This window comes from Alosa sapidissima, chromosome 11 (assembly GCF_018492685.1).
Source record: "Alosa sapidissima isolate fAloSap1 chromosome 11, fAloSap1.pri, whole genome shotgun sequence".
Classification (NCBI taxonomy): Eukaryota; Metazoa; Chordata; class Actinopteri; order Clupeiformes; family Clupeidae; genus Alosa; species Alosa sapidissima.
Genome location: NC_055967.1, coordinates 2,416,181 through 2,442,603, shown reverse-complemented (window position 1 = coordinate 2,442,603; position 26,423 = coordinate 2,416,181). Strand labels below are relative to the sequence as shown.

Below are 26,423 nucleotides of genomic sequence, written 5' to 3'. Positions count from 1 at the left end.
GCTGCAGGGCCGTCGCAAGGGGATACGAGGCCCTGTGCGAACTTGACAGATGCAAGGCCCTTTTCACTTACGTGGATGAAATCAAGCGATAGCTTACTTTACAAGGCTACCGTCGGTGTATTTTAATAGTAGCCTAGTCTAATAAGCTACACCAGCTTGCCTTTAAGAGGGGAAATTCAATTGTATAGCCTATAACATTAGCTGAGTCACATATTTGGCCATATGGTGTTTATCATAGGCTACATCACGAAACCAAATAGTGTAACAAAGGCGAACACTTTAACAGGGGGAATTAATTGGGCATGAATCATTGTGCTGAACGGTATTTGTCAATGAGCAGAAACACACACGACATTCAAACTATTGATAAGATGTACTGGTCTGTATCTATAACATTGGACAAATAAATGACACTGACTCGCCATATCCTGACTCAGGAAAAAAAACATTTTCTTGCTTTGCCGCAAACTCAGCAATGAAATCATAGGCCAGTTTGCAGGTAGCCTAACGTCTTTTTCATAGAAGGGAGAGCCCAGTCTCTCCTGTGACATGGAGGTGCGCAAATAGTTTTTAATAGCTTGTTCAACTTCGAAAAGCTTCGTTCACCCGATGCCAGTCACTGATCGCAATTTCAAAGTTCGGAAAGCTTCATCTTTTTAAGTTTTAAGTGCAGTGGCCCCTATCTGCCCCCTTTGGAATTATATCTCGAGCCTATTATAAGGTCCAGTGCGTTATGTCCTGGGATTCGGATGTGCTCAAAAAGAAAAGAAAAAACACTTTTTTATAGATGGTTATGAGGAGCAATGTGAGAGAGAAATTTGACGATCATTGATCGTTTTTTTGGGACGTTAAGCCTTTTCTATAGGCGTCAGTGAAGGAGATTGAAGAATGACCATTTTTTTATACGAAAATATTTCTTAACTACAAAAACTCAGTGTCATTCAGACTCAACCCTCTTGTTGTTTTATTATCTTTTTCGTTGTCGTTTGAACATTGGCAAGCAGGCATGTTGCGGTTGCAATTTAAGTGAAATTTCTACAGTAGGCCTACAACATGCTGTTAGGCTGGGCTACTGTCAATGTACTTGTACAGGTAAATGTTCAACAATTGCTGGTGTACAGGTTATATAATCAATTAGCTAAATCACTTGTCCAGCTGTTTAAAAAAAAATTCGTGCTACATTCAAACGCAAAAGGTGCTTTGATATATTTTTCGTTTGAACGTCGGCAAGCAGGCATGCTTTGGTTGCAATGAATGAGGATAATTGCTTTTTTTTGCATTATTTTGAATATGACTCGCTCCAGTCTCAACAGCACTTACTTTTTCCACACGCTAAGTTCTAACACACATAGGCCTATCCCCTCTCGCTTTCTCTCTCTCCATCCCTGCACACGGTGCTTTCTTAAAGGAGCTGCACCATTTTACAACAATTGCATCTACATTTTCATATTAGAATGTTTTGTCAAGTGTAAGCTTAAACTACCGTGATCAATTTAAGTTCCCGTGCCCCCGCTGCGTCATGGAAGCAGTAAGTCAGTCGCATCAAAAATAGTAGTGGCACCCAAGTGACACCTTGTGGTTGTTTGTGTCAACTGCAGTTTGTGCCATTTCTGCTGAGAAAATGGGGTGCGTGATTCATGAAGGAACCCGTCCAAACTTAACGGGGACCCACTGTATGCTGAGCTGTGATTTAGAGTATGCCTTATTAGTTGCAATATAAACTTGTGCTTGATCTTTTGTTATGTCCAATAAAAATAACTTCTATCTACATTTAATGAAGCATTACCGATTTTGTCTGGAAACTGCCCAGTGCCATCTGCCGGTGACACTGCCCCCCCCCCCCAATGTCATGAACTGTTGTGAATTTACATTAGGTATTTAAATTAATAGTACCCACTGTAAAACATTGCTTTGCATGCACTGTAATAGAGTCCCGAAGTGTGACGTAGCGTTTCCATGATGGCAGAATTACTGGATCTAAACAGACTTTCGAAGTGGCTTAAATAGCATTGAATGTAGACATGTGGCATCATTTCTAGCTAATAAATTGTTAAAATGTAGGCTATAGGCTATAGCCATTTAAACGTGTTTTACCTGCTAGGCAGCAGCTTACCCACATAACATGGATTCCCTGGCAGGTGTAATATAAAGAAACAAAATTCCAGTGGATATTTCACATCTTCTCAAAAACTGGCGGCTGTTAAGAGTGACGTTTTTTGCTTGAAAAATAAAGTCAAAATACTTCCGTGAATTTAAGGATGTTAACCGCATGCTGGGAAGTTACATGCAGATCTCTTTTACGGAGGAAACCCATGCTAAAATAAAACTCTGTAGTCACGAATTTGATCGTGTTGGTATGGATATATGTTGTAGTATGTGATTCCTACAGTGTAAAAAAAATATACTAACATCTTAGAAACGTTGGAAAATTATTGAAATAGATTAAGAAAGCCGCCGCTAATGGTGATTTCAATGGTTAGATTGGTTTGTTTAGATGCAGTGAAATTGCTGCCTTGGCAACACTACGTCATGGCTTCGGTACTCTATAATAATGAAGAACAATCAATATTTAGTAAGAATTCACAATCAGTTTTGTTCTAACGGGAAAAAAACACAAGAAAGTTTGATTTGGATTATAGATAGTGAACTTTGACCAGTATTACTTCAACCCAAGGAAATGATGCAAAAGGTTGCAAAATGATGCAAAATTCAGTTGCTTTGAACTGTGGTGTCATTGTGACTGTTTGAACTTTCAGATGGGATTCAAAGGCTTCCACATACCACAAGAGAAACGGGAGCAACTGGTACCATTTCTACATGCTGGCAGAGAGTATGAACTGGCCCATGGATCTGTCGTCATAGCTGCAGTTATCAGCTGTACAAACAACTGCAACCCTTCCGTAATGCTGACTGCAGGTAAGGCAAGGCATTCGCAACATATGGCGGCACAATTAATCGTAATAAAATCACAATCTCGATTCACACCTGTGCCATCTAATTTTACCACGGTTTTGCCGCATTCTTATAAAGACATTAACTACATCGACATTCATTCCAAGCCTACTTTCTTCCTTTTAAAAAATGACAACACAGGGTTATCTCACGTGACCGAGCAGAACAAATACCAGGTACTGAGGAACTCAGGACAGGACAAATGACGGGAGAAAAGATGTGCATAAAATATAAGTACAGACAGTTTAGAAAGCTTAATTCAAATTGGCAGTGGTCTCTTTAATTTTGAATACGACTGTCAAGTCATTCGACTGTCACTCAGCAACTGTAGGATGACATCAGAACTGTAGGATGTGCAGTGGTCTCTTCGTTTTTTTCCAGAGCTGTATCTTATATTTAGAACTAAGTGTCTCACTCACACACACACACACACATACACACACACACACACACATACACACACACACACATGTTAACATGTACATTATCTGTAACAGGAGTACTTTATAGAACTAGTTTCAATTTATTCTGTTTATTATTGACATTTTTTCTACCTTAAGATGATGATACACGGGGCAACTTTTTGGGCAGTGTTTCTGAACGATACTTTACTCATGAGATTCGGCAACATAATTTCTTTCTGAACGATTTGGATACTTTGGGCAACGTTTTGAGATCATCCAATCGGAGTGCTAGCAATAAATGACATGTTTATCTGTGAGCTGAAAATTTCAACAAAGATGGCAGCGTAGTCACGACAGTGACGCGAGGAAAAAGAGGCTTCTTATTTCTTTTTACTCCGCTGAGTGTTTATGTTGAAACCCAAACTGGGCATTTTACGTCATGATATGCTTAGTTAAACAACTAACATCTATTTTTATGTACTGAGGTCATTGTTTTTTCCATTGTTTTTTTCAACTGTTAGCTACCATTGCTCCATTGAGATTGAATGGGATTTAGCATTTGCTAACAAAGTTATTACAAGCCAGTTGCAAGTTGTCTGTTGCTTCCATTAGTTGCCCTTTGTCTCACCTGGTTGCCCGTTGCCGGCATCATCGCCCACAAAATGTCCCTGTGTATCATCAGCTTTACAGTCAGCCATGACATTTTAATTAGTGAGAGAAAATGAAATATCTCATAGCTACCTAGTGAGAGGCCTGACCATGGTGAGTGGCAGTGGCACAGAGCTTGTGTATTCTAGCGCAGTAACGTGTTTTGACCCTAGACTGTAAAAGAAACCCAGGATAGCTAAATTGTGCACATGTTCCCACAAGGATCACATGATTGCATGAGGATTCATGGGTAGCCTAAGTGTTATTTTATAGAAAGCATATTTTTATGTTAGGTTACATAAACATATCGGAAAATTGCTTCAGATGAAATAATTTGGGGGACCCGCTGCAGTACCTCTGCGGACCTCCTAGGGGTCGTGGACCCCTGGTTGAATATCCCTGTATTAACACACACGTTGCAGAAACAAATGCAATTCCATTGACTGTGGTTAAGTCAGTATTGCTGGCAAACTAACAAGCTAGCAAGGCGACTAGTGGTTTAGCAAACATCGTTACTGAAAAGCAGGTGGTCTGATCCGCCCAATTTCTAAAAGTGTTGTTGTGGTGTTGTGGTGTTCGATACATGTAGCTTCCCTCTTAACTCATTGCAGGACACAGAGGAAGTTGAGACAATAAATTCCAAGAACTTCTGAGAGCTTCCAGTTTTGGTCACTTTAACAACATAACAACTATCATGCCATCCATTCAAATGTCAGGTCATCTTGTTCGGAAAATGCGCAGAAAAAATACTGAATATGGAATTAAACCCTCAACTTTTCTGGCTACTGCTGGCTAGCCCAGTCCCTTAGCCACTATACTACCACCGCACCATATTCAGTTATTATTCAGTTATTTGCATTGCCGACACATTGCTATTTGAGGGTGCATAATCAAGGCATATTATATTGGGCATATTATACATTATATACAAAAGCAGGGATAATTTTGGATGTCTCTGTTCATCATTCATTAAATCAAAATGCTGTCAGTAGTCTTTAAATATCGATATTTAGGCATAAGATAACATTTTATATTATTCAAGCTATAATATAAACAAATCTCGCTGTAAAAGCCTTCAGAATATAGATAGGAATAAATCTTGGTTTTCCGCCTGTAGAGGAGGTGGTTGTTGCCTACCTCGCCAGCCACACAGGGTCAGCAGGAAACCGACCCTCTATTGCTCCCTGAGAAGGCTTATGCAGGGCTTAATGTTTTCAGGCGCGGGCCGTGCCATTTACAATTTTAACACTTTTGCAATGGCAGCTGTTACTCATGACGTCCCCCCCAGTGTGGTAGCTCTGTCTACCCCAGTTTTGCCTCAGTTGACCCCACATGCATTTCTTGCCTTTGCCTGTAGTCCATAATGCTCTGGCAAGCACACACCTTTGCACACCTTGCTACTAACTCAGCAATTGGCAAACATGCACAATCATAGGTACTCCAAATGATTTCATTCACCCCTACCTTCCACAATAATTCTACCCACAGTAGTGCCTTGCGCTCCTGAGACAGGAAATAATGAAACACACCGCAATGAAACATGCCATCTACCCAATTCCTGCACAAAACAGACAGTGTTTTACAGCAGGTACTTTATAGTGGCAGAATATGGCGGCATCAAAGAATGCCAGCAGGAGTCTCTATGCCCCTCATGCTCCAGTATCCAAATCCTTTCTACCAACTTAAAGTGTTGACCTCACACTTTAGAAGCAGTCATTGAGCTGCCTGCCTTCTGTCCAAAAGTCAGGACCAGTTGTGAGTCAGGACCTCACACTTTATGCCTGGAGAGAACTGTTTGCCTGTTTCAGGGTCAAGTTGAGGGCCATGCACTGTCAACGTACACTGACTTGTAGAGGCTATCGCTTCAGCATAAAAGACATCAGGCTACAGGCCCCGATCACTTATAGGCTGTGTTGCAGCATCTTGGAAGAGCATGCAAGCTGGGCTTTGTGCAATACCTTTGCCCACATTTATAGCCTGTATTGGTAGCCTGATCTGTGCTTTCAACTTCACACATGTGACTGGAGCCCAGCATGTGTGTGTCATGTCTTGTCTTAGTCTCTAATGTCAAGTGTGCTCAACTCACCCTGACCACTCTGTATTGTCGGCATTACATTATTGTCACTTCAGCACCTGCCTAGTATGTTGCTGCAGTTCTACGTCAAACGTGCCTAAGACAGCCTAGACACTAAGAGCTCACCAGGACCCTGCCTGCTCTGTGTTGTTGGCTCATGGCAAGTAAGCTAGACTCAAGAAACATGTCAGTATTCAACCCCTGCAAGGTTTTCAGCTTGTGTTCATGACTATAAGTCGCTCTCGAGTATAACCGTGTTTCCACACAGCGAAACACCTCGCGAATTTCGGCCAGCAAAATTTTGCCTCGGGGGCATGACTTGCCAAACAGCTAACCTTTTGACTGCAGTGTCTAGCCAGTGGTGGCAAGCGGGCTAATTAGGCTAATCAGCTAGTTCAAAAGTTTAAGTTACTTAATGAAGATATCCAGGGGTCTTTATGCCTCGACTAAGTTGATGTTGCCTATAAACAACAAATCATGTTCATAGAAACAACAAGGTCAATAAGACATAATATATTTCATACCTGTGTTGCAGCATGTAGCCTAGCTGTCTAGCTAGGCTTAAATTGAAATCCAATGTCCGAACATGCTAGCAGTTGGACTGTTGGCTAGCTGAAAAGTTTGAGTGTTTAAACGAACATATAAAATGGTCTATTTAGCGGTGTATGTGCCCTGACTAAGTTCGTATGGCATATAAACCACAATTTGTGTTGATACAAGTACCAATGTTCGTGTTCGAAACATTTTAATCACATACAAATTTTCGTGTTACAGCTAAGGTAGTCTCCGCCATTTTGGTCAGACTTTTTTATAACTCCCGCCTCCAAACACGAACACGCGGACCTGATTGGTTCTCGAATGGTCCTGTTTAACTCAAGGGGAGGTGAAAAATGAGTGTAATTCCCCAAATGGTGGAATATCCCTTTAAGACTACAGATCCTGTTCAACTATATCCTCTGCCCACAACTGTTTCAAATGAAATGTCCTACAATAATTCACTATTAAATAATTAACTATTTAAACTACTCAACTATTTAACTGTTCAGCCATTTCAACTGTCAGTTGTCATCAACTATGACTCCCGCCAACTGTTTCCTCTGCCCACAACTGTTTCCAAATAAAAGTTTGTTTTGTATTTTATGTTAATATATGTTTAGCATTTTCATGCACTGGTAATTTCCTCGAAATGACATTTTCTAGTTGATATCACCGTCACTTATGTTCTGTGTGTGTGTGTGTGTGTGTGTGTGTGTGTGTGTCTTTGGGTGTCTTTGGTTGGCAGGTTTATTGGCAAAAAAAGCTGTGGAGGCAGGTCTTGTAGTAAAACCTTATATCAGAACTAACCTGGCCCCTGGGAATGGTATGGTGACCCACTACCTGAACGTCAGTGGCGTGCTGCCATACCTTAGTCAGCTTGGGTGAGGATTACACACTCTGTGATATTGAATTGCTGATATTATATTGATAGATATTATAACCTCTTCCGTTTGCCTCTTTTACCCTAGATTTGAAGTGATTGGATATGGATGTGCCACATGTGTAGGGAACACAGCACCATTACCAGACACTGTTGTCGATGCCATTAACAAGGTACATTGCATTCATCTCAGACTGCTGTCACCATATTCTTTTCTATAGTGTCTGAGGTTTAAATATTATGATTGAGAATTGAAGTCATTTCATGCATTTCTTTGTAGGGTGATTTGGTTGCATGTGGAGTGCTGTCAGGAAACAGGAATTTTGAGGGCCGTCTATGTGACTGTGTGCGAGCCAACTACCTCGCCTCACCTCCTCTGGTTGTGGCTTATGCAATTGCTGGCACAATCAGTATTGACTTTGAGAAAGAACCTCTAGGTAAGAAAGACTTTTTGCACATAAATATTGTGAGGGATCGAACAGTGGACACGTAGACTCTGGATTGCGGGTTCAACAATATCGGATTTATTCCAGGTTTAAACAAAGTTTCTGTGCCCAAAAAACTTAACAGAAGATTTCACCCTCCAACATGAACCACCAAATGAAAAAAAGAAACTTATTTACAAACTGATCAAACCAATAACTATTAAAAGGGGTCCCATCAAAATCAATTTACTCTTACAAAAAATAAAAAACATTGGAAAATATAACCAATTACTTCTAAACAAAATAAACAAACTAAACATTCCCTCCAATCCCCCGTGGCAAAGACGCAGATGAACGCAGCCAAAGTGTTGTTAAGCTGCCGGAATGTTCTGCTCCATCTTGCCATGGTAAATGAAATAAACAACGTTAACAAACTTAAACAAACGTAAACGTACCAGAACACAATTGAAAAGCTGCGTGCCGTGCACTCAACTTGACAATTATGTGCTGTTAAATTAAGCAATAATGTCTGAAATCAAATCTATGCGTGATTACTGAAATGTTATGTATCAGTGCTAAGTGCATATGTATATGAATGCGTCATGAATGCATGTATGTGCACATGTAAGAAATGTGTAATGTGAAATGTGTTCCTGGATGGATGCACTGCATGCTTTTCCAATCATCCGAGCCCAAAGCCTTAAACCACCAGCAAAACAAAAGGGTTCACAAACGTTATTCTTTTTTCTAAATGCGTACCATGGTGACAAAGAGAAAGAAGTAAGCTATAATTTGGAATGTAAGCTGACTGTTGTCAAATTTGCCAAGCAAAATACGGGAGAAACTATATGTTTCATTCTCTCATGCTTTTTCATTCGTCCTGACCAGGAGGGAGAATGAAACATTATGCACGTCCCACTTTTGCATTAATAATTCCTGAACGGTCTTGGTCAGGGCTGAAAATGCAACTGCAGCTTGCACCTGTGTCTTTGACAGAGGACATATTGCTAGTGACAAAATATTAGCTTTCAGTGTGGTACGATCTCTTTGTAAATTACGTTTGATTAAAACGTGTTTCATCTGCCCCAGCTATCCCCGCTATTTTGATCTTATCTCACTCAATGAACAACACCAACACTGAATGAATGATGATCCGTAATTGAAGCTTATCATCGGATAGCCTAGTCATATGGGTAGACATTCAGTGTGTTTGAAATAATGAATTTGATCATATTTTCCATCTTTGCAGAGAAAAGGTTTTGTGTGAGGGGAATTAAAGGTCTGTCTCATATAGACACCTGTCTCAAATACTAGCCAGTACAGTTTGGCGATTTGGAAAAATAAAAGCCTGGGCTATTATTTGAAGTTTACACGGTACACTGCAGCTAGAAGGTAGGGAAGCACCAGAGGGGGAGGAGGGCATTTTTGATTACATTTAATTGAGACATAGTTAAATTAATCTGACAATGTAAAACACTACACATATTTTACATGAAAAAGATTGTCATGTGTTGATTCCCAAGAGTCCAAGCTTTCAAATGATGTATAATGAGTATGTTACATAACAATCTGATCTATAAAAATGAAATAGAATGTTGGGGGATTGTGGGGGAGGGGGTCATCACAGACGATATGGTTTTAACATCATTCAGCCTGTCAGATTGAGAGACAAACTTGTGCGGATGGGGGTTAATGCTCATTGCTCACCTGGTATCCTGGATCACAGACTACGTGACGGAGAGACCACAGTTTGCTGGCTGAAGGACTACCTTTCAGAAACTGTGCACTGATCAGCAGCACTGGAACACCTCAGGGGACTGTGCTTTCACTGTTCCTGTTCACTCTGTACACGTCTGACTTTAGCTACAACTCTGCAATTGTGGGATGTATTAGGGATGGACAGGAAGACGAATACATGAACCTGGTGGATGACTTTGTGCAATCGTGCAGGCTCAACCATCTGCAGTTGAACGCAACAAAGACCAAGGATATGGTGGTGGATTTCAAGAGATCTAAGCCTCCAATGCTGCCAGTCTCCATTGAAGGGGTCAATGTGGAGGTGGTCAGCACATACTGTATAAGTACCTGGGGATACATGGACAGTAAACTAGACTGGTCAGCCAACATAGATGCTTTTGGAAAGGACAGTCAGCTTTACTTCCTGAGGAGGAGTAAAGCTTTACTTCCTGAGTATTGGTTTCTATCCTCATCTGAATGTTTTTAATAGTTGATTACTTTGATACCAGTATATTTCACTCTATTGCTTTTATAGACCTAATTGTTAATGCTGGTTTTCTTTTGAAAACTGATGATTTTATGTCTGTGTTTGTTTTATTTTGCATTTGTAAAGCATGTTGTAACTTGGTTTTAGAAAAGTGCTGTATAACGTATTGTTATTATTGTTATTATTAGGGCCATATTTATGATGGCTCTTTTACAATATGGGAACACAGGCGAGTCCCACTGCTCTGTCGGGCACGCTGCTTTTGTTTTATGATTTTCATAAGTTTATGTAATGTTTTGTTCTATTTTTGTATTTACTCATTTAATTAAACATTCACCTTGTATTGACAGAATTTTTGTTAGTTTTTGTCTTAGTCTTAACATTTTTAATCATCAGTTGGCTGGTACCTGTCTGTAACATGTTTCTCCATTGGGCTAAAGTACTAAGCGAACCGATAGCTTTTTGAGAGATCCATCTTTCTATAAACTGATGCGCTAGCTGCACCTCCAGTGTCTGGACTTAGTGCTGTAGCTTAATGTTACTCTGCGAGAAATTCGCTACAAGTCACAAGTCCACCGAGGTTCTGAGTTCTGTCTGGATTGAGACTGGAACTCTGGTAAAACATTACCATGAGAGGTCCACCGAGCTACTGATGTGCAATTTTACAGCTTCTATGCTCAAAGAGTCATGACTTCAGACTGATCTGTGCAGAGCCCTGCAGATGGAGAGCAAGACTACCAGATGTGTTGTTCACGCCAAGAGTGTCACCATCATTGTCCATGGACTGTCGCCTGGTTAAACTTAGCCATATATTTCTGTGTGTAACGCTTTCAGTTGTGCGTTGTGCATGAAAAATGCACTATAGAAATAAATACTTACTGACAAAGTTAAGGATAGACTTTGATATAGGTCACTGACTTCCAAAAGAAACTGCCACTTAAGGTTTGGAGCTGAAAATGATTGACCCCAAACAACCTGGCCACAAACAGTTTTAAAGAAATAGTTCTGTCTAAGAACAACTTTTGGAATGATGATGAGTAAAAACTTTTGTTGAGTACCAAATAGTGCTGGGCGGTATGACCCAAAATGTATATCACGGTATTTTTCAAAATTCTTACGGTTTCACGGTATATGACGGTAGTTTTTTTTTCATGCATAAATAGATGTTCACAGCATTTTCTACAGGTTGAGAGAGGAATTGCTACATTGACTAAGGATGCTCTATTTTACTGTCATGATGTAGAATAACTCCAACATGCAGTTTTGCATGGCCCCACAAAATGATGTTGTTTACAAAGAGCCACTCATGATTCTAATGAAGAATCTAATCAGAATGCAAAGACAATTGCAGTCGAAATATAGAACTTGTACTGTGCAAATTTCACATCTTGTATAAAACCAATACAAAAAGTATTGCAACTTGCAATAATTATACTTTTTTGAAAATTATACAATTTAAAATAAAACCTCTTTGCTAATTTGCTTACTCTGCCTATCAGAAACATGCCTTATTGTTATTGTGTGGTTTACATGACGTTAGTGGTAGGCTAACGTTAACTTCATGTGGATGTCTTGTTAGCCTGTCATGAGCTTCGGTTCGGTTCTCTAGGCAAAACATTAACAAAAAAGTTCGTTTTGGTGCACTGATGACCGTCAGGATCATTTCTAACTAGTCAGCTAGTATTGCTCAGTTCATGTCTATAACATGCTTTACTTGCTACCTGGATAATTTCAGCGAATATTCTTAAGGTGAGATGAATGATAAGATTTAGATCATTAAACTTCACTGTGTTTAGTGGGTTGCTAACTAACGACATCACGTACTAGCCAGCTAGTTACAGCTGTTGAACAATCTCAATAGAATTTTCGTGACGGTAAATCCCTTTCAATGCAGTATCCCTTAACGTTTTTCCTTAACTAAAGAAACAATTTAAGGTATTCTGTTTTTTGAAATTGAGCCTTAAGGGTCATACTTCAGGGGAAAAACTGAAGTTTTGTGAAGGTGTTTTGTGTTTACCCTCACTATGCCTGGCAGTGGCACCATGCCTGCGTGTGAAAAAAGTCCCCGTCTGAAACACTGTCGCGCGGCGCAGCATTCCAAACGTTGTGCAATCAAATACACCGGTATGGCGGTATATTAAAAATTCATATCATAACGAAAATATACACCGGTACACGGTGTGAACCGGTATACCGCCCAGCACTAGTACCAAAATTGCATTAACCTGAGTAGTTTTGTGTAAGACCAGAATGTGCAAGGAAATAGCATATAGCAAAGCCTTGGGAGAGTGTGTCAAAGTATATTGCTACTTTAAACCACTGACTAAGCTCAAAATATAATTCTACTTCTGTGTTACTATGCGAAAGGTCCTTGCAGACAAACAGTGTTTTTAACTTTGTAAGTATACAGAAAGGGTATAAGAAGGACTGTTTGTGCAGTCCTTAGACCCTAGGTTGCACTAGGTTGCTCTGAACTTGTTTTACCTAGCAGTTAATGGGCTAAAGGCTTTTATCGTAGGCATTGCAGACAACATGTCCAATTGCACTGGAGTGGTTCCATGAACTGAAATTATGTTTGTTGAATGTCAATGTTTTGTTTCCGTTACAGGGGTGAACTCTGAGGGGAAAGAAGTCTTTCTGACTGATGTATGGCCTTCACGGGTAGAGGTCCAGAACATTGAAGAGGAAACCGTAATCTCTAGCATGTTTAAGGATATCAGGACTAGAATGGAGGTGAGTTTCAGGTGGATTTAGGGCGGGGCGATATGGCAAAAAAAATATAATATCCCGATATTTTTAGTCTATTTCATGATATACGATATATATGTCGATATTTTGAATTTTTCTCAAAATGGACTTCATGAATTCTCACTTTCACCCTGTGATGTCAGTATAATGCAGTAGGCTAGGATAAATCATACCAGTCCAGTCCCTGCCAATTATATCCGCATTAAAACATTCTTGGTTATTCACATGTGATTTTTATTTTAAATTTGCATGCAAAAGCAGGGCTGAAAGTAGTTTTGAATTCTTGCCAGTAGCCTACTATGAAGGTTTCTCAAAGGGAAAAGTGTACATGCAAAACTTTCAACACACCTAAATAGGGTACATCAATTGATTTATTTTGGCCTATTTGCAGAGCATTCATCATGGCCTGTTATTTGGCTTTATCATTCTCTCTTCTTCTTTCCCTGCCTTCTTTGAAAGGCCCCTCTGCCTATCCACTCTTCAGGATAAACTGTTAACTAACTTCTCTTTTTGCATGGCTTCATGGCTTTAGTTAACTTTCCAAATAAATTTAGTTTGTTTCAATCTGTCACTGATGTGTCTCCATATGAATGATGGTGGCTTACATCGGATAGAAGGTAAGGTACGGTGTGGTGCGTGCTTCCCTAATTAGTTGTTCGGTTGTTGGTTGATAAATAAGACACGGTTGCGTTTTCGTTTTGAGACAGTCAGATGCACTCATAGACATTAACCTAATCTGCCTCAATGCGCAGATCTCAAGTTTAATTTAAAAATCAATCTGGAGGGAAGCTAGACTAACATTTAGCATGAGAAAAGCATTTGTGGAGAGTGAGATGTGCGCATTTGCACTGTCGTTTTGAAACAGTCAGACGTGCACATAGACAGACAGTAGGCCTAGTCCTTCTGCCTAATGCACGGATATCATTGTAAGTTTAATTTGAAAATCCCTTGCTATTTTGTTTCATTTTTCGTTTTGTGTAACCAAATCAGAACTGCTTCCATCTATTAACCTCAGCTCACTTTATGCTGTGCCTGTGTGCTTTTTGTAACTTGGCAATGGAACCTGTTTACACCCCTGCTGCTCTTAAACTTTTTCGCTGCCACACCCCCCTGGACCCGACGCTGTATAAACTCTGCTGCTCGCTTGGAATTACTCGTCGTTCACGTTATGCTCATCGCTTCAAAAGAGGACCGACTCTCATCTATGGACACGATGCTCAAATCCCGACTGTATACACACCCGACCGTCGACGACCACGGCCAAGGAACAGGGGAATTAACTTTGACAACCTTAGTCACCCTCCTAGGCTGCCTCCTCCTGCCTCGTCGTCACATCAGAACTTTAACATTGGCAACCTAAATGCGCGCTCAATCACAAACAAAACGGCCTTAATAAACGATCTGATCATTGACAAAAAATTTGACCTGTTTTGTCTCTCAGAGACCTGGCAACAACCCGGTGACTGCATTAATTTAAACCTGCTGACCCCCTCTGGCTACTGCTACTTATCCAAACCCAGATCTGTAGGGAGAGGGGGCGGGTTGGCTGTAGTGTACCGCTCAGATCTGACTATTAAAGAACTTAGGCCATTTGAAGGGACATCCTTTGAATATATTGCTGTGAAGGTTGTCTCTACCCTACCACTTTTACTATTGCTAATCTACCGCCTCCCAAAACCATCTGCACATTTTCTGTCTGAATTCAATGAATTTCTCACTGTTCTTTCATCCCTTTCTTCTGCTATGATTATGTTAGGGGATTTTAACATTCATGTGGATACTAATTGTTCTTACACCTCAGAGTTTAACTCTGTATTGGACTGTTTTAGTTTGACACAGCATGTTGACTTTCCCACTCACACTCATGGTCACACGCTCTGCTCTTCTGGTCTGAATGACATCTCTGTCTCTGGTTCCATCTCTGGTGTCTCTGACCATAAGCTGAATGCCGTTTTCATATGATCACTCCTCCCTCCTCAGAGAAAACAACTATCACAGGTCGTAACATCAGATCAATTGACCACAGCATGCTTGCTGCCTCTATACAGGCCTCGCCGCTGTTTGACCTGGATGAGCTCTCGTCCGCGGATAACCTGGTTGCTATGTACAATGACACCCTGACCAGCCTGCTTGATAGCTTAGCCCCTGTCAGGACTAGGCTTGTACCAGCAAACCGTACATGCCCCTGGTTCACCCTTGAGCTGAAGCAACTAAAGGCCGCTGGCCGCCGTCTTGAACAGCTATACAAGAAAACTGGCCTTACAATTCACTCCATGCTCTACACCGAACATATATATAGACATATAGGGATGCACTCAATGCTGCCCGCTCAAACTACTACTCATCACTCATAACCTCCTCCATGTCCAGGCCAAAAACCCTATTCAGGACTGTGGACAAACTCCTAAAACCCCATGTCACTGCCTGTCCTAAGACCCCTGAGCAGTGCCAGGCCTTCTTACACTTCTTTGATGATAAAATTAGCCAAATCTACCACTCCTTCAACCCCAATACTATCTCTCTCTTTTCTTCTCCTCCTTCTCTGGGCCCTCAGCTCTCTCATTTCACCGCTACTGACTCCCTCACCATCACTGACATCATTACTAAGTCCAACTCCTCATCGTGTCGGCTTGACCCTGCCCCCACCCTTCTACTTAAAGCCTGCTCCACATCCCTATCTGAACCCATTACATTGATTGTTAACACCTGCCTCAACTCTGGTGTGGTGCCTGCTGCCCTCAAGACTGCTGCAGTTACACCCATTTTCAAAAAACCTGACTCCGACCTTACATCACCTATCTCCAACCTCCCCTTCCTGGCCAAGGTACTGGAAAGAGTGGTGGCCACACAACTACACACCTTTCTTAACCACCACGACCTGTATGAGCCCTTTCAATCTGGCTTCCGCTCATGTCACAGTACAGAGACTGCCCTTCTACGCATAATTAACAACCTCCTCCTGTCTGCTGACTCTGGTTCACTTAACATTCTCATCTTCCTTGACCTTAGTGCTGCTTTCGATACCATCAACCACAATGTTCTAATCTCCCGTCTGTCTGCTATTGGTGTTTCTGGCACAGCTCTCAATTGGTGTCAGTCATACCTCACCAACAGAAAGCAGTTTGTAACACTTGGTCCACATCAGTCCTCCAAGTCCCTTGTCACTCGTGGTGTCCCCCAGGGTTCTGTACTTGGGCCCCTCCTCTTTCTCATATACATCCTCCCTCTTGGCCAGATTATTCGCAGCCACGGTCTCAACTTCCACTGCTATGCAGATGACATCCAACTCTATCTTACCACTCCCTCTCCCTCTGACCCCCCACCACGCTCTCTCACTGACTGCCTCTCTGACTTAAAATTATGGATGCGAAACAATTTTCTCAAGCTCAACACAGACAAAACCAAAATTCTGCTGATTGGCCCTAAAAGCATCCTCTCCAAATCTCCCCGTCTCACTCTCAACATTGATGGCTCATCTGTCCACTCCACCCCTGTTGTTAAAAACCTTGGCATTCAGCTTGACTCCACCCTTAACCCTCAGCTTGACTCCACCCTTAGCTTTGATCCTCATATCCACATCCTGTGCATAGTGATGCACAGACTTTGGTTCACTCTTTCATTGTCCCGTTTAGATTACTGCAACTCACTTTTCCTTGGTCTCCCCACTGAAACCCTTCAAAGACTACAATATATTCAAAACTCTGCAGCCAGGCTCCTCACCCATACCAGACGATCAGCACACATCACCCCCATTCTCCATCAACTCCATTGGCTACCAGTTCCGTCCCGGATCAAATACAAAGTACTACTACTCACCTTCAAAGCCCTCCACAACCTTGCCCCCCCCCCTTACATCTGCGACCTCCTGACCCCTTACACTCCTTCCCGCTCACTCAGATCCTCTGACCAAAACCTCTTGGCTATCCCCCGCTCCAGACTCTCCACCCTGGGTGGCAGGTCCTTCCGTGCCTTGGCCCCCAAACTCTGGAACTTCCTCCCCCAACCTCTTCGTGCCTGTCCTTCTCTTCTTTTCTTCAAAGCACATCTCAAGACCTTTCTGTTTAATGATCACTTCTCCTCCACACCCAACACATAGCTCCATACAGATAACTTGTCTTTGTTGCATTGTTTTGTTTGTTTGTTATTGTGTTTCCCTGCCTTCCTAATATGTAAAGCGACCTTGGGTTTGAGAAAGGCGCTATATAAAATAAACTTATTATTATTATTATTATTATTATTATTAACCTAGCTCATTGTTGAACAACACTAGCCTATCCCATAGATAGAACATTAGCTACCCATAGATAGAAATGCTACTGCCGCTGTTGAACTGAAAGTTTACTTCTCGTCTACAGCCAGATGTCACCCCCTCATCTGAATAGATTGTTCAGGATTGGTTTGTGAGTGTGTGATGTGCGTTGTTACTGAAAGGGAGGGGAAGAGAGATGGGGACACAAAACGGCAAAGTAAGTGTTGCTGCTTAAAAAAATGATGACTGCAAAATAGTCGATATTTGCGATATAACACTTTAATGTATCTCACGTACAGCAAACTGTTATATATCCAGTATATGAATTCGGTATATCGCCCAGCCGTAGGTGGATTATCAGTTAGGAATAGCAGAGGGTTTGCGATTGTGGGAGTTTGCACTGATCCTGTAGCTTGTTGTGCAGTCATGATCTAAGATGATTCTGAATTCTTCATAGATTATTTTACTGTATTATTTTAGTAAAATATGATCGTTATTATTAATTAGACTCCATCCAAGCGGAATGATTATTGCCCATTTGCAGTTATGCACATGCAGATGTGATGTGTGTAAACGAAGTAATTTGTTAATGTCAGTTCTGGAATAGTTCCTTCTTCTTTCAAACAGGCAAGGCTTACGCCTATGTTAAAGAAACATACACTTAATCCAACTGATATGAAGAACTACAGACCTGTCTCCCTTCTTCCTTTCTTATCAAAGGTTTTGGAGAAAGTGGTCTTCAAGCAAGTCTGACTTCTTACAGTGATGGTCAAAGGTGTTGGCACCCATGCTAAAGTTGACTAAAAAGAGGAATCTTTTGGAACATGATCTTAATGCCTTTTAAGTAAAAAAATAAGGAAATATCGAACCTTTAAGGACCCCAATTTTCTTTGTGAATGAATAATTTATCATAAATAAATAAATGTTCTTCCTTAAAATACAGGGGTCATAAGTATTGGCACTCCTATGTTAAATTTCCATAGAGGAAGGGAGGTTTTTATTTTTAAAGGCCAGTTATTTCATGGATCCAGGATACTATGCATCCTGATAAAGCCTTTGGAATTAAAATAGCCCCACATCATCACATACCCTTCACCATACCTAGAGATTGGCATGGTGTTATTTCAGTTAGCCTATTAGCTGGTTTGATCCTCATTGAGCTCAATGCAAGTCACATGGTTTTATTGGAAACGGCACAAGCCTTAAACCGGGGCTTCATCAGGCACGCCCCTTTTTGCTCAACACAAGTCTCGAAGCCTCGCTTTAAATGTCATCACTAGAGACAACGGAAGACAGAGGGACGAGCTGGAGCTCCAGGGACTCTGGGAAGTTTAGAGTTTGTTTGGAAGTAAATTGAAGTTTATAATGTTAATCTTGCTTGCTGTGAGGCAAGGGGATAAAGTATGGTCCAGAGTTATGCAAGGTTGCCTTGTTTGGATTGGGTGCCTAGAAAGCCTGTGAATCGGTTGCCTAGTTTAATGGTGAGTTTAGATGTTCACTAGAATATACATACTGAAGATCCCTGTATTTTTATGTCTGGACTTCTGCTGTGCTTCCTCCTCTTTTGTGGACAATAAATGACTATATTTTTGTACGTGTGTCGTCTCCTGCCACATTCTTCCCTCAACACCATCTTATCCAGTGGAGCATGTCCCAAAACGTGGGGTGGCTGCAACGGTCCCAGTAGACTTACCAACTTTTTAAAACTGTTCACTGTTAATTTAACTATTGTATTGTTTTATTTGTAAGTCGGTTTGGACAAAAGCGTCTGCCAAATCCCATAACCATGTCAATTATGGAAATGGACACTGGAGTATAGTGTTCAGTCGTCCACCCATCCATGTATCCATCTTTCCACATTTATCCAGCGATCCATCTGCTATCCATCTATTAACCCTTAAATGCCTGACCGTTCTAATTTTGTCAAAATTTCAATGATGACCAATTGTCTTATATCTCAGTCTAATGACTGATTTTATTCCTGAAATCTTCCCCCGTAGTTCTGAAACATAAGCTATGATTTGAGATGATTGGTTAAGAAGTTTATTGCACAATTTTTGTTTTTTTGAATATTAGAAGATGAGACATGACAAAATAGTGTTCAGTCAGTACTGATATTGCTATCCAAAAACATTATTCTTGTCTCTTTTCCAGAAAGGTAGCACATTTTGGGACAGTATAGAATGTTCAGATGCTGATCAGTTCCCTTGGGATTCGAAATCAACTTATGTCCACTGCCCTCCATTCTTCAACAAATTAGTAAGTATTATTCTATTTTATTCTATTCCATATTCCAGGGTATCTGCACATTTTCCAAGTGCAAATTTAAAGGCTTTTAAGCAGGGCTCCAAACCGGTTCAAGAAACGAAAACCGAAAACGAACGGAATTTTACGAGGAGCGGAAACGGAAACGAAAACAAAATGGTCTTTAACTGTTCCGGAACAGAAACGTTATTCTGAAATCCACAAAACCGGTTAATAACGTTTTTTTTCGTTCTCTATATAACAGCCTAATAATTTGATTTCTGCAGTTTGAAAAGAAAAAAAACGAATAAATGGACCTTTGGTCCAAATGTGTATATTTTGTCTTGCTGTTGTAATGTAACCTATCCGTCTGCCACTTCGGATCTTAGGCCAGCTCGTAGCGTAGGCTACTGAAACTGATTTGGAAATTGTTTGTAGCCTATGCGTAATAGCCTATTTTGCCTGTCCACGCCTTGTCGTTTCAAAGTCGGGATTTGAAATGTTTGTGCAATTATAGCCTATTCTATGTAGAAGAGTTAAACGGGAAATTTGAGATAGGCCTTGTCAGCAACAGAAAGGTTCGTTTATAAACAGGGTTGGAATTATAGCGCAAGCCTTTAAAGATCTCCATATGGATAAAACTTAAAAAAAGGCTACAACCAGGTAAGGAGTTTAGCACGTATCCAGAAATATTTTTGATAAGAAATTATTTATAGGCATAGGTTAGGCCTACAGTAAATCTGTAGGCTATGGGATGGATAGCCCATCTCATGTTTTTGGATGTCGCCTGTGATTTATTATTTTTGGGCATAGCTACGGTATAGGCTAAATCAAGGGAAATAATGAGTATGTCTATTCTAAGGTAAAGTCCACAAAAATAGACTTGATAGGCCCGCCAAACACTAACGGAACTTTAAGAACGAACGATATTTTGCGTTCCGAACCGGTTCAGGACCGATATGTTGGTGGCGGAACGCATGCAAGAACGAAAACGTTAAACATAGGCCTACCTGAACCGTTCGGAACGGAACGTTTGAAAAATTATTTCGTTTTCTAGCCCTGCTTCTAAGACCTTTTCAAGACCTCTAAATGGAAAAATTAAGACTATACCACGGCAAAACAATACATACGACAACTTAAAACTGTTTTATGCAATAGTTTTTTTTTCCTACTAATTTTAACCCCCACCCCATTTTGGATGTCTACAGAAGTTACCACATATATTTTGGCGAAAGAAAAATAATTGTGTGTGAATTACCTTCACAGCTATAAATGCCCAATTTTAGGGTCTGGGCTGCTTGCTTTTGAAGCTGGCTGTACATATCTGGTTGTGCTTACTGGCTGAGGCTGACTGTTCTTCACCTGTGTCTGTAGTATCCTATGCTACTTGCCAAAGACATGTGCACTGGACTGGATTCCCTTCAAAGTTAGACTAAGCTATTTAAATATTTTAATAGGCCTACTTTATATAATTTACTATGTGCATCTATTGTCCCATATGCAGCACAGCAAATTAAAGTTAATCCACGACTTTACATTTTGCATACCTATGCATACCTGTATCTAAACCAACCAAAGCTTGACTGAAACATTGTAAAACCATTGACTTGTTTTAAATTAATTAAGAGACAGCTCCTCCTCGGATCCTGCTGAAAACTGCTGGTTTCATCTCAAGCACGCACGTATTATGAACGCACATTTTTTTTTTTTTTTATGTAGCCAGTCGCCGACATAAAAAAAAAAAGTGCAGCTATATTTCACAACTTTTGCGAAGTAGGCCTACTGGGAAAGGCTGGCAAGCAAGCTGTTGACAGATATTACAGGTATTATAACTTAGACAGATATTTTCTTCCCTAGGCTAGGCCAGCAACACACGCTGGAAAGATGCAAACAGATCAACTTAACATGTACAGTATTTCCTCCTGATTGCGAAAACGTTTGTTTTCTTTTTCTGTCAGTCCGTGGTTCCTTCCTTCGCAGCAAATTATCAGACGGGTGACAGAAGCACTGCGCATAATTTGACCAGCATTCTCCGCGTCCATAGTTTGTGAAACCATGATACCCAGCGCAACTCCAAAAAAGGACAAATGAGCGTCCGGCTTATGGCTGCGCCGGACAGGGCTTTTAAAATCCATAGGCTATGTCCTAAATTCCAACTCTTTCTCCCGCTCATTCTACCACTCACGTAGGCTACCTGCGTATCTCTCTCAGGCCTCGGCTACACCACGAAAACGTCAGGCATATTTGTACATATTATTACCGTTTTCACACTTTTAACCACACCCGTGAAAAACATCTTCCTCCCGTTGCCTTATAGTCACGTATACAATTGCGTTTTAAATGAAAAACCGGATGAAGACATTTCACTCGCTCTCTTGCTCTCGCTGGCGGTCCCATACGCAAATTTAATACCTCCCTTTCAAAAATTCAAGACATCCCAGACAATTTAAGACTTTTTAAGTATCCGCGGGAACCCTGTATTCTAGTCGTATATATCAAATTGTGAAATGTTTCTATCAGGGCTTGAAAACGAAATTATTTTTCAAACGTTCCGTTCCGAACGGTTCAGGTAGGCCTATGTTTAACGTTTTCGTTCTTGCATGCGTTCCGCCACCAACATATCGGTCCTGAACCGGTTCGGAACGCAAAATATCGTTCGTTCTTAAAGTTCCGGCAGTGTTTGGCGGGCCTATCAAGTCTATTTTTGTGAACTTTACCTTAGAATAGACGTACTCATTATTTCCCCTTGATTTAGCCTATACCGTAGCTATGCCCAAAAATAATAAATCACAGGCGGCATCCAAAAACATTCAGATGGGCTATCCATCCCATAGCCTACAGACTTACTGTAAGCCTAACCTATGCCTATAAATAATTTCTTATCAAAAATATTTCTGGATACGTGCTAAACTCCTTACCTGGTTTTATCCATATGGATTTCTTCAAAGGCTTGCGCTATAATTTCCAACCTGTCTGTTGCTGACAAGGCCTATCTCAAATTTTCCGTTTAACTCTTCTACATAGAATAGGCTATAATTGCGCAAACATTTCAAATCCCGACTTTAAAACGACAAGGCGTGGACAGGCAAAATAGGCTATTACGCATAGGCTACAAACAATTTCCAAATAAGTTTCAGTAGCCTACGCTACGAGCTGGCCTAAGATCCGAAGTGGCAGACGGATAGGTAGGCCTAGTTGGCTACATAGCGGCTTGTTAGCTTACATTAACAGTGTAGATGCGGGCTTGTTTTTCGCACAACCGGAAATAGTCTCCCTGACATAGGATATGCTTTTGTGAAATTTTATAAAATATATAGAGAACGAAAAAAACCCGTTATTAACCGGTTTTGTGGATTTCAGAATAACGTTTCTGTTCCGGAACAGTTGAAGACCATTTTGTTTTCGTTTCCGTTTCTGCTCCTCGTAAAATTCCGTAAAATTCCGTTCGTTTTCGGTTTTCGTTTTCGTTCCTTGAACCGGTTTGGAGCCCTGGTTTCTATATCACATATTGATCTCATTGGGTCATTTATGATAATATGGTTTGGATCAAATGTTTAGAAAATATTATCCAAAAATCTTTTGGGCACCTTGATTAAAAAAAGGTAAGTAAACAAGACAATGAAATCATAGATCTCTTAACTTCTTCTGAAAGTGTTTTTATCTCCCCTTCAGCAACCTCGCATCACACATAAGAGAAGGTTTGATAATGACAAAATGGGATTATAGTTATATAATATAATATATAATATAATGAGGATTATACTATTATAACATACAGTTTTGAAATAATAATAAATTAATTTATTAAATACAGTTAACAGAGACTAAGGTTTAGGAATAAAGGTAAAAAGTGTAGTGAAAGTCGGTGTGATGTCGAATAAACAGAAATGTGGTGTTAGTCAGTCTCGGGGGAAAGTGATAAAGAAACAAAATCAGTCTGGAGATCACGTTAACGTTAGGCCTTTGTAGACTGCAGTCTGGAGATCACTGGAAGCACAGTCTGAAGTTGTGGGCGATCTTGTAGATCTGCAACTCGGTGGACTTTTAACAGCGACCCTTTGTTGCTCTGTGAGATTGCAGCTCTTCAGCGTTAACGTTAGTCTGCAGTTGGCATGGCAGCTCGCAGGTCCGCAAGCTCCCAATGGACAAACGTCAACGACATCAGCTGACTTAGAAGCAGTAAAAAGGACTAAGAATAACACGAAAACTATCAAAAATAACGGAAATAAACAGGGAAAACATTTAACTAGACAAATCAATACAAAAAATAAACATGAGGCGTTTGTTAGGATCTCCCGATTCTTTTTCGCCTGCTCATTGTGCAGTTCAGTAGCTTCTCATCAAGTTGGAGATTGACTCGGCTCTCCAATCATCATCATCGACACCGTGGCCTGAATATGGCTCGCTGTGTTCTGATGTTTAAGTGTGGCTGTGGTTAGCCAACAAGGCTGTGCTATATGCTATTCAATTGTAAATGCTTATTCTTGTTGTAATTAAAACTGCACCAATTGATGTTGTTTTGAAAATGTGTACTAATTATCATTCAAAAAACAGACCCTAGAGCTTCCTTTAATTGCATTATTTGACATGAGAAAGATGCCAATTTGTTCCAAGTTTGTTCAAGTCAAGTCTAATTTCATACTAAATGAGTGAAAAATTTTTCTGCCCAGATAAGAGACACCCCATCTCCCCAGTCAATAGAGAATGCATATGCACTGCTGTTCTTAGGAGACAATGTGACAACAGATCACATCTCCCCAGCTGGAAGTATTGCTCGGATTAGTGCTGCTGCAAAGTATTTGCAAAGCAAACGGTGAGTGGATCCTGTTTTGAACACTTTTATGAATATGTAATTATATATTATTAATAAAATATAACATGAAACTCTTAAAAAACAATAAGAACAAAAGTGTAAGATGCAGATGTATTTCAGAGTGATGTAGATAACAGCATTGTGACAAGAGGCACGACCAGGGATTTCATTTGTTCTGGAGTGAAAACGCTATTTTTCAATTTTAGATAGTTTATAACAGTATTTATTGTTCCGATTAACCTATATTTTAATATTTTTCACCTGCCCACTGCCCAATGTGCTTTGATTTAAAGGAGAATTCCGGTGTGATATTGACCTAAAGTGTATTGAAACATGATACCGAGTGTGAACGTATGTCTCATAGCCCATCTCGGCTTGTCCCCTGCACTCCAAAATCTGGCGCTAGTTAGCCGATGCTACCAACAGCTTTTTCAATAGTGGTGCTTCGGCATCGGGCTAGCCATGCAAATAAATCACTGTTTTACACCCATTTACGAGGCTCAATGTATCTCCACACTTCATTGGTAGACTTCCGAGGGCCCTGACATTTAAAACGAGACATTGAGAACTTTGAAAAAGCACTGGTAGTTTACTTACAAGACGATTTATACAGACAGTATCTTCACGAAGTTTAGCGTTTGCAGCCATCTTGAATTTAGTCACGATAAGTCGAGCAACGAGTAAGAATGAACAGGTATGATAAGGGATCAGATTCCAAAAATAATTTAGTGGAAATGCATGGATTCCAGTTGCTGCTACTGGAAGAAACTGGAATCCATGCATTTCCACTGAATTATTTACACTTTAGGTCAATATCACACCGGAATTCTCCTTTAAAGGAATACTTCACTGATTTGCATTAACCATTAGAAACCCAATATTTTCAATGCATTGCTGCAACATTTCCAAAAGTAACCGCAATTGTTTGCCAGAAACCTAATTTGCATGTAAAAATCTAATCTTCGCCAGAAACCTGGCATTTCTGTAAAAATACATCTTTGGCTTTTTCTAGGTCAATAAGGCACTGACTTCAAAAATTCATTTCAGCTTTAAGGCTGTTGGGCAAAAAAAAGCCTATAGTATTGTGCCACCAGCCATAAATCAATTTGTAAAGGCAAAGTAATTTTTAAAGGAATGCTATTAACCATTCTTCTATAACATTCTAACCAGTTACCATTTAGCGGCCTTGGAACACTGGAACAGGAAAAAAAAAATGTATTGCTCAGAACGAACTGAAATGAAAAGCATTCTGTTTTCAGTCCATGGGTACAACTACACATAATTTTGAGAAATCACTACCATGTTATTGTACATTGCAGCCTCACACCACGGGAATTCAACTCCTATGGGGCTCGTAGAGGAAATGATGCGGTGATGACTCGTGGTACGTTTGCAAGCATGAAGCTACAGAACCGTTTCATTGGCAAACCTGGTCCCAAGACTCTGCACATTCCAACTGGACAGACGGTAAGTTGTTGGGGCAGCACAGTGTTACATTTGCAATTAACAGTTCTGTAAAGGGGAATAGTGTAACGATATAGAGCTGTTGTAAATTTTGGGGATTGTGGAATTATTTTGAGTAGCTTTGCCTACCACTGAAGAATCTCACAGATTGCTGTGAGAAACTATGGGCCTTAATTGAAATGGCGGGCAAAGTTCATAAACTAAAACATGTGGCTTGTAGGAGCACTTAACTGTTTGCAATGTTTACGGTTAAGATCTAGGCCATGGTGATAAATTAGCAAATTGGTTTCGCCTAGTTATTAAGTTGGTTTCAGACAGACTTAATACTGCACTTTGCTCATCATTCAAAATAGTGACTTTTATATGGTTGGTTACATGTTAGAGAGATATGCAGATACCCCATTTTCTATTGCTTTATTTCAGTGCATGAAAATGCACTGTTCTGTTATCCTAAGTCTTCTTTTTATTACAGTGCATAAAAATGCACTGTACTGGTCTACCTAGGCTTCTTATTATTATTCCGCTTACCACTTTTTCTGCGTGCAATTCAGCTTGACCCGTTTAACTTAGAAACTTCATTCAAACTTTGTAACGTACTGTAGGTCTTTTAAAGGACCAGGCCACCTGCAGCAACTGTCTGTCTCAGGCTTTAAGGCGAGACACTACAGGTGAATAGGGTAAAATTTTTAACAAGCAGATATCACTATGCAACTTCCCCAGTTGATTACTTACATTAATATGAGAAAAAATGCATTACAAGT

General features: G+C 40.4%; 1 protein-coding gene across 2 annotated transcripts in view; it reads left to right on the top strand.

Moving 5' to 3' along the window:
- Positions 1–26,423, top strand: part of ireb2 (iron-responsive element binding protein 2) — an 85,103-nt gene that overhangs the window by 44,005 nt on the left and 14,675 nt on the right. The window contains exons 12-19 of one of the 2 annotated variants that reach the window (XM_042108742.1): positions 2,757–2,916; positions 7,361–7,496; positions 7,584–7,668; positions 7,776–7,932; positions 12,753–12,877; positions 19,296–19,400; positions 24,056–24,198; positions 25,518–25,665. In XM_042108742.1, coding sequence (XP_041964676.1) covers positions 2,757–2,916; positions 7,361–7,496; positions 7,584–7,668; positions 7,776–7,932; positions 12,753–12,877; positions 19,296–19,400; positions 24,056–24,198; positions 25,518–25,665 — 1,059 coding nt within the window. Of the gene's footprint in view, positions 1–2,756; positions 2,917–7,360; positions 7,497–7,583; positions 7,669–7,775; positions 7,933–12,752; positions 12,878–17,247; positions 17,556–19,295; positions 19,401–24,055; positions 24,199–25,517; positions 25,666–26,423 lie in introns of those variants that run through there. The other variant, XM_042108743.1, reaches the window with a different exon arrangement.